Consider the following 9,768-nt stretch of genomic DNA (forward strand, 5'->3'; position numbering starts at 1 on the left):
TTTTTTTTTTTTTTTTCTTTTTTTTTTTTTGCATTCTAAACTCAGAAAATTCAAGAGTTTTGACATAATTCAGAACCTCTAGTTAAGTATCATTGGTATTTCACTTGTTTGAATTTCTCTCTTGCTTGCCAAACCATTCAATCCCCATGTCAAAACAACACCGGCAAAGAACAACTTTCCATGATACTCTTCAATCTCATCAAATACTCTCACTAGCCAACATTGCATTAGACCTATAATTAACTGGCTCCTGCTAGTGGCCTTCACCTACACCTTCACCTACACCATCAATCGAAGCTTGATGACTCTTGTCAATTATGGGGGGAGGATGAATAACCACCACAATGACGAAACAAGCAAGAAAGCAAAAGCAGCGGAAAAGTAAAGGGCAACAAGATTTAATGTTGAAAAACCTAAAATAGGAAAAAAAAAAACTATAGAGCTACACCACACCAAAAAACTTACTATAAAAATTGGGAGAAATAAGCATAGATCTATCTTTTCTCGCTCTCTCATTGCTTCTATTCTCATATGCACAATTTTCAATATCTACACACTCAAAAATACAAGAGAACCAAGTAAAATAACCCCAAGGGACGCAGCCCTTTAGAAAAACTAGAAAGAAAACCATCTAGTCCGTTTCGCAATACTACGACACCAGTTTGGGGCGTTGCGGCGCTCAAGCCTCTGCTTTGTACCATTACAATGTTGTATTTATATTGTTGTGGCACTCTTTTCTATGTTGTTTAGTGTCAGGGCACTCGAGTATGCAGCGCTGGGGTGTTGTACGGAGATTTTTTTTTTGCACCTAAGCAGGGGATAAAACCCCCACACCCCTCATCGTACACAACAAACTTTAAGGTCCGAGACAACAAAATGACCAGATTGAACAACACAATCAGTTTCCACATATAACATCAATGACATCAGCCTTCAACTCACTCAGCCACAACCTCAAAATATATCATGTAACAATATGAATTCTCACATTGTACTGCAGCCTTCTCCAGCAAGGGTAGATTTTCGTAACCACAAACTTAAACTAGTTGAATTTCAACTAAGCTATGCTTAAAAAGCTTTGAATCCTCTAAGTGCACAACTTTTTTCCTTTTAATTTGCGTACGCCAACTTTTTCTACAAAATAACATGCCAATTTCAATCTCTACTCATGAAATTTGTAGCACACAAGTACACAACATACTAATTTGCATATTTTTATGTGCATTGACACATGATCAAAATGTTTTTAAGCAGAATATGGTTGGGCTAAGACATTCATGCTAACCAAATAAAAGAGAATAAAAACCATTCAAACTCTAATTATAGAGTCAAACAGGAGAGCTTCAAATTTTCAAAATCCAGTTTGATGGCCTTTAGCAGCACCTTCAGAACGATACATAAGAGGTAACATTGGTGTTTCTTCTACACCATCTATTAGCTTTAATTCATATGTAAATTTTGTAAAAATCATTCAAAGTCTGAGAAGAAAAATATGAAAACTAGTTACTTGCACTAAGCAAGGGTAGCGACATCTTATGCACACACGACTGGTGTCATCTCGTTTCTCTCATTGTTGAGTTCGCCGATAATAATAACTGCACATGTAAATTGAGGAAATTAATGAAGTCAAAGAGAAAAAAATTTATTTAAATAGCCAGACTTACACAAAGATGCTAATGCCAAATATTGAGGCATATTTACGCAGGAGGCGCTCGATTGTATACCATTCTGATCGCTGAGATCCATCTTGATAACCAATCCTTGGCATATGAATAGATGCTTCAGAAAAAAAAAAAAAAAAGCCATGAGGAACTTTAATGCGGCCATAGAGATCCGAGTATAGTAAAACAATTACCAGAATTTTGAGAAGCAGATGCGGAGGCCTTTGAAAGGCATTTTTCCAGATCATCTGTAGAGATATTGCTCCTTGGAACCTTACGTCTTGAACTATATGACTGCACCACAGCTAAGGCCACCCATAGAGGAGCCTGAGCCATGATACCGTTGTCACCATCTGATCCCGCAGAAGAGTGAGACAGTTTAACAATCAATGATGAACAAGAAGAGAGAGAAAATAAATGCAAGAAAATGAAGAATGAAAGACAAAAAATTGGAGGCATCACATGGTGTGGACATCTCGATGTAGCTTAACTGTGGTGTAATTCATTTTACTTATTTAGTATTAGCTCTACTTAACATTCTTTTCCAGTCATTCCTTAGAGGTGCCATTGGCTTTAATTGGACTTTTAACTAAATCAATTATCAATAAAATTGATAGGTCAAATGCATCCACATGATCTGTGTTTCTGGAGGTTGGCTTTGCAGTTGTACCAATCTTTTATGGGCTATGATGTGGCATTTGGCTCATCATCTGGGCTCCGTGACTTGTTAACAATCATTGGTGGTGAATCTTCTTGTTCTTTTGGTGGCCTTATTTTGGGTGTTGGTTGATGTTTGACTTTTTGGTGGATTTTTTTCCCTCCTTTGGATGGTCTGTGCCTAGTGGTTGGAAGCTTATGCCAATTACTTAGCCCGATTGGTCTTTTGCCTTCTTTATTTTCTAGGTCTCATCTATTCTAGTTTTGTCTTGTATCTTTCTTTGTGTTTGTTTGGTCTTGGTTGTAATCTTTCTCTTTTGATGGAATAAATTGTATTTTCTTCAAAAAAAAAAAAGAGCATAGTATATATCAAAGGCACTATATATCAAACTTTTTCAAATATATTCCATCAAAACTTATTAGGTCTATTTATACAATTATGATGCGAATTGCACTTTACAATGCCTAATCGCTAGTAAAATACTTATGCGGCTGTCAGGTCTAAACAATTATGAGAAAACAATAGGATTGAAATTCGCTTCACAATGGATCATAAATATCACAACTCGGCTTGGAAGTTTGGAACATCAAGGTGGAAACAAAATATCCGACAAAAAATTATAACTGCAATCTCTATCCCATTACTAATCTCTCTAAAATATTCAAGAACCTTTTTAACATAATTTTTCCATCTCTAAAGATGATTTTATTTATAAACATTTTACAAAGATAAACCATTATGCTAATACATAATCTTACAAAATAAAAACTAACATAAATGTTTGCGTTATCAATACCTATCTGTAGTTGTTACTCTCCTGCTATAGATATACTTTCTTCTTTCACCCAGCTAAAGTAATGTAGACTTTTCTGAAAAATAATTATCAACTATTAAGGTGGGTTTAATAGCAACTCAGTGGATGATTATTGATAAGGACATCGGTAAGAGATTTTGGCGCGTTTATCATAGGAGGCATCGGAGATCGACGGTCACGATCAGGAGCCTTTATTTTTTATGCATTTTTATGTATTATTTATTTCAGTTTTCATACTTTACCCCTATGGAGAGTTAGTTTGCTTTTGTAGCCATTTGGGCATTCTAGTCTTTTTCTTTTTGTCATGTTGAAGCCTATATATAAGGCTCTTTCTATTGTATTGAGGATGATTTTATGAATAAAATTTTGAGTTTTTCTCTTCTTCATTGTTGTGAGCTTTGAGAGAAGGAAAAGATCCATAAGTGAGGTTGATTGCAATACTCGTCAGCCTTTGAAAGAGTCCGAGGCTAGCAGTTCATTATCTTTCTTCCATTTCCCCTACATCCGGCCACTTCCCCTTCTCCTAACACCCACCGGCCTGATCGCCCCCACCGTCCCCTCCTTTTTCCCCTTAACAGAGGCCTCCCAATCCATAATCGCCAACCTCCCTTGGCTCCTCCAGCCGCCGGCCACTTCCCACAGCCCGACTAGGAGTTTGAAGATTCCATCGAAGACTATGTTGGCCACATTATATTTCATCTAGCCGAGACGTTCGACGAACAACGACCATCCGGACAGTGGCAACTCGTTGGATGTCCACCTGCACCTCCTTCTCCGGCTACCTTCCCACGGATCAAAACCATGGGCGTCGTAACTTTTTTGGTTTTATCACTTGGTTTGTTGAAGATCTCTCTCCGCTAAAGCCCCTCATAGAGTGTGAGTGATAAAGGAAACTCTAGGTGAAAATCTCTAAATATTAACCTGTGGATTCTTATTACAGCACATTTAGTTTTATTGTATTTTCTGAAATTATTTTAAGTTGTTATGTTCTCTTAAAATTGTAACTGCATGCCAAAGCAAACGTCAATGGATAATTCCTAAAATTAATTCCTATGACTCATTAATCTTAAAGTAGCAAGCTAACAATAATTTTATTATTTCCTTTGCAATTCCTATTGGATTCACATCAATTATATTTTTAAATTATAATAATTCAAAAAATAGGGTATATAATATGCATGTAGATCATTGCATGTTATTCATAATATATTGCTTCATCATGAGCAATAAGTATAAATATATTTACAACTTGATAAATGTGGTACAAAGAAATTATTATAGTTTAATCAATCACTTTATCATGATAAATAAATAATTTAACTTATAATATGTAATGGCCGGTCGAGCTGGTTTAGCTAAATCGGCCCAAACCAAAGGGAGGGCGAGCAGCTGTGCGAGTGGGCGGTCGATCGAGCAATAGGGCAAGCGAACAGCTGCAATTTGGACAAGCACAAGTTCGTGAGCATTCATGAGCATCTAAATGCAGCTCCTCACATACTATTTTATCGAATTGTTTCGTCCAATTAGATAAACGAATGAAAGGAATCGAGAAGGCAGTGACTGAGACGGAGAAGAAGGATGAATCCCGCTTTGCAGATATAGGAGGTGTGTCTGTCAAATGTTGGCTCAAGAAAAATGACACGAATGCACGAATCCCGCTTTACAGATATAGGATTCCATCTTCCTTGGGTTAGATTGTAGTTAATCAGATTTCCCTTGAGAGTAGTGTCATGGTTTAATTACATAAGAGATTCTTACTTCCCATGAGCGCAAGCACTTATAGTATATTACCTCTCTTAACACGTAAGAGATAACTCTCGATTAAAGATGAACAATTTTTAAAGGTTTGGAAATTAAAACACAAGGTTTCTAGGGACCTAAGTCTTTGGATCGTCAATCACACAGCAAATGGCCAAGGGACCTAGGGCTCTTCCTAAGTTTTTGAGAAATTTACCTCGGCGGGTTGTCACGGCGCAAACCACAATGCACTCGCCTTGTCCGAAGGCGAGAAAGACGAAAGAGGGTTGCTGTTCAAGCCATTCCGGAGGAAGAAGACCGCTGTCCTAGCTTCTAGGATGTCGTCGCTACTGCCCAAGCTCTCCCGGAAGACAGATTTGCTGTCCAAAGCACTCCAAATCACTATCTTCACGTTTGAAAGCTTTTGGAAGTCACCTCCACTATCCCGAGCTCACCAGAATTGAAGGAGGAAGAAGAAGCCTTCCACCACTTCCTGGAGGCAGTAGAAAAAAACTACAGCAGTTCTTTGTTCCGGATTTTTTAAGAGAAAGAGGAGATCAGCGGCTAAGAAGGAAATGGCGGGACTGACACGCAAGCAAGATCGTGGACAGGGGCTTCCGCGTGCAAATAGGATCGCGAACCATATAGTTTGGCGCGGACATAAGTTCCACCCAGACAAGGGTCATGGACGACAGTGTTCGGTGCGGACAGCAGTTCCGCACGCAAGAAAGTTCACGGACGGCGGTTCCGCGCGTGATGTAGCCGGGAACGGAAGCCTTTGCGTGGAGCTTCCCGTTCTCGTTCTCTCCTGCTTTGGTTCGGAAGGATACAACAAAGAGGCTGAATGGAATGGAAATAAAATCCGCTCTTCCTCGCGCTATCTCTGCTTTCTCCATGCGAGATATCGAAGTTCCATGCCTGCTCAAGTACATTCTGCCGCAAGATAGAGATTTCTGCAGCTAGATAACGGATTTCTGCTACAGTCACCCGCCAAAATCAAAGATTTGCCGAGAAAATGGTGACAAAGTTTGAAAATTTGGACAAATCTGAGCCGTTGGATGCAAGAACTGATTTAGAAAAGTTTAATTGGGCTGAGATTGAACCCATTGTGTTGAAATTAGGTCCGAATGTGACTCGACCCGAACCAATTTGGGTCCAATCAAGTGAATTTTGCGAAGTTAAACTTGAATAGGAGCCGAATTGCGTCAAATTTGGTTTGGCGATGCTCGACGTGGCTTGATTGGGTTCGATTTGAACTGATTTTGGGTCGATTCAATCGATTTAGATCAATTTCAATTAATTTGATTTTAATTTGATAAAATTGAATTTAATTTGATAAAATTATGACCCAATTTGAGTTAAATTGTGCTCGATGACGCTCCATCAAGTTGATCAAGCACGATCGAGCCCAATTGGACATCGGATCAGCTCGATCGGAGCAGGGTTGACACAAAAGAACGTCAACAATCGACATGGTGAGAGTACGCCTGACTAAATCGTCTGCTTCTTTATACTTCATGATTGACTAGAAGAGGGGTAAATATTGGGCGTCATAGCTCAATCCCTCTAAACCACCCTCAATATAAGAATGCCACGCAAAGAACTGAATTTATAATCAATGCATACACACAAACTAATAAGCATGCATGTAAGCATCCTATGTTAATAAATACCTCTCGAGAAAAGAAAAAGGTTTACAAGGAAGATCACTTATTCTCAAATGATTTAGAAGAAATAAAAACTTGACGTTGTATTGATTTCAAGAAATTTCTCTAGCTGATTGGTCATATTACCAACAGAAGAAAAACAGAAAGTTCTTAAATACCAAAACAACAAAATGAGCAAGGAATAACCGTTCAACTTCATTAAATGCAGATCACCCATATGAAGATCTCCAAATTCAGATGCCCGATGATAAGCATCTGGAATGCTTGCTGAAAGATTTGCCAATGCAGTAAACATGCCTCCATGACCCCAGTTCCCCGAATTATCCACACAGCTGAAAATAAAATGTGACAGTTACACTTGCATCACAATAATCACTTGTACAAAAGAAAGAATCCCCAAAGAAGTTTTACTGCATATCCAATATGATAGAAAATAGGTTTAAAAAAAATACCATTGGGGGGAACAGATATGAGCAACATAGATTTCTTCGAATAGGTTGAAAACTTTAAATTTCAGGTAGGAATTAAACTTGCCAAGAGAATAGGCTAATGAAATCCTTCAAAAAGATTTATGGATCTTTCTATACAAGATTCTAGTTACAATGGTATATAAATTTTCTAATGTCAACTCAAATGCATAAACCATAAGGAAAAAAAATATGTTTCTGCAAGTCCCTCGTCTTTAATGATTTCTTGTTGCTTTTAGAAGCTTAGAATTCTTGTGACTGCGCAGTTTTTTAAAATGGAATCAACAGATTGGCACTGACAAGCCCCATGCATGGACACACATTTTTTAAGGAAAACAACTATTCTAAGCTGTACAATTTCCAAGTGCACATGATATAAGGATGCACATGTTTAACTCTAGCACAAATGGAACGACTCATTATGAGAGAGATGAAAATATTTCCTTATCAGCCAGGACACATGAAGCTAATTCATGAGTCGGTGTAATTACAAAAATTGTAAATGATGGTGCTCTCGATGTAGAAGTATTATTACCAAGACAATTCCTATAGCTCAAAATTATTTCTTTGTAGCTACACTTGAAATGTTGAACACGATTATGAAATATAATCTGAATTGTGCCAATGCATTAAATCCCAGCTATCCCTTGGCATTTTGATCCCACAGCTAGGATGGGGATATTTGGGGGGATATTTGGGAGGCTTGCCTAAATTGCACCAATCTCCTTCCATATTTAAGTGGCTGATTCAGGAATGATTATAATAGAGCAATTATGTATGATTCTATAATTATTTGTTTCTTTATTAAGATATCTTATACAGATCTATAAATAGAAACATGTTTGAGCAATAAAACTAAGCCTTTTTTCCTCTCCAATTCTATGCATTTAGCATGAACCTTGTTGGCAGCCATGGGTTGCTTTGTCCAAGGATACCTTGTGGACACGGGTTGGATGTTTGTCTAAGGGGATGAATTCGAGTTAATCTTAGCTAACAAATGGCTTTATATCTTATATCTAGTGTACCTTATAATTCATTACTCCAGGGGCTTTTAACCATTAGGGAACATACATGCTTTGGCTGTAAATGTAATATAATTGTGTCATTTTTCGACAAAATCACTCGATCAGAGGGCACGTGCTATGTCCCTACTGGAGAGAAATCAATTGAGAATGAATTGTAGTAATACATTCAACAAGACATATATTCTTTGTAAGATGAAGTTATTCTTAAATTCATCGCCCTCGCCAAACAATTGTAAAGTGTGGATGGATTTTGATTTTCAAGTTTTTTTTTTCATTTTTTTGGGATGGATTTCATTTTAAGAATTTATTATGGATGTCTCTCCAGTTAGAAAAATATGCAACAATTCATTATAAAATCGAATGACTTCAAAACCCTTATGAGCTTTAGAATTAATGTTCAATTTATCATCACTTTCTATTAGTATTAGAACTCAAAACAAAATTTCATGTTTTGTTCTAATTTTCTAGCAAATTGGATGTTATTTTTTGTAACTCATAATTATGCTTTATATAAATCATTCAATCTAAACCTCCAAGATCATTAGTAGCAAATAATCATTTGGAAAGCAAACATTTTCATTTGATTAAAATGTTAAATTAGATATATATGGTTTTGTCATTCTTTTTTTTTTCGTTCGACCTTTCCCTCTTGTTGGGAGCATCGGGTAGGCATTTGTCTTTCAATCTTCCCGACCGGATCCAAGATACAATGGACGGGTCTGTAAAACCCGCAAAACGTCGTTTTAGACCTCGCACGCTTTTCAAAGCGTCGCGACGAGTTTTAAGTGGAAAATTCGAGGATGTCGGATTTCGATGGAAATAATTTTGAAAAATTCTACGCAAAATTCTAAGAAATTTGATGTAAAGGACTTATATTTAATTTTGCTTACTTTAGGAATTAAAATTAAGAGAAGTCTCATAATGTCAATTCTACCCCTAAGTGTTTCTTAAGCAAAATCTATTTAAATAAGGGCATTTGAGTCTTTTGGCATATCCCCTTTCTCCCTAAATGAACTAACCGAGCCCTCCCCATTCATTTCATGCGGCCCGAATCGAACGCGTGAGGGAGAAGGCGGACGGGAGAGGAGAACGGGCGGCTCCGGCGGCGGTTTCCGGCGGCCAAACTTGGGAAAATCGTAGAGGAGACTAAGGGAAGTGAAAGTTATGCAATAGAACTAGGTTTTTCTCTCTTATTCTCAAGATTTTTTGGATGAGAAGATTTCTAGGGTTTGAGAAAAACTTAAGTTTTCTTTGAGATCCTTTTGAGAAAAGTTTAGGGAAGGTTAGGGGGATGTTTCTAAACCCTAATGTGCATTTTCTTTCATAAAAATATGAGTTTCGAAAATTAGGGTTTTTGCTTAAAAGTTGTTTCTTTGGAAATGTCTTCACAAACGTTGTTTCTAATGACTTGAGAAAGCTTTTATGTAAAGACATTGTAAGGTTTAAGCTAAATGTTGAGTTTAGGGATTTAGGGTTTCTCCCTAATGAAGAAATTTTGATTCCTATAGTTCTAAAAAGACTTTTAGAAAGATTTTTGACATTGATTTATGGCTTTTACTTGAAGGGCAAGTTTTCATTATTGTAGATTACTTTAATCCAAGAAATTCAATGATGTTTTAATTAATGTTCGATAGTAGGATGAATGTTTGCTTATATAAGATCCTTGTTTTTGTTAACTAAACCCTAATTGAGAGTGAAGGGTAGTGAGAGATATCATGTTTTAGTATGGAGGGGTTTGA

The 9,768-nt window shown here is 37.1% G+C and overlaps 1 protein-coding gene across 1 annotated transcript in view; it reads right to left on the reverse strand.

Moving 5' to 3' along the window:
- Positions 1-1,289: 1,289 nt before the first annotated feature.
- LOC110107784 (probable helicase CHR10) overlaps positions 1,290-9,768 on the reverse strand; it is a 29,606-nt gene continuing 21,127 nt past the window's right edge. Inside the window, exons 13-16 of the mRNA XM_028700276.1 lie at positions 6,724-6,869; positions 1,856-2,014; positions 1,665-1,779; positions 1,290-1,595 (exon numbers count right to left, since the gene is read on the reverse strand). Coding sequence (XP_028556109.1) covers positions 1,568-1,595; positions 1,665-1,779; positions 1,856-2,014; positions 6,724-6,869 — 448 coding nt within the window. The 3' untranslated portion in view covers positions 1,290-1,567. The remainder of the gene's footprint in view (positions 1,596-1,664; positions 1,780-1,855; positions 2,015-6,723; positions 6,870-9,768) is intronic.

Source organism: Dendrobium catenatum, unplaced genomic scaffold (genome assembly GCF_001605985.2).
Source record: "Dendrobium catenatum unplaced genomic scaffold, ASM160598v2 fragScaff_scaffold_1482, whole genome shotgun sequence".
Taxonomy (NCBI): domain Eukaryota; kingdom Viridiplantae; phylum Streptophyta; class Magnoliopsida; order Asparagales; family Orchidaceae; genus Dendrobium; species Dendrobium catenatum.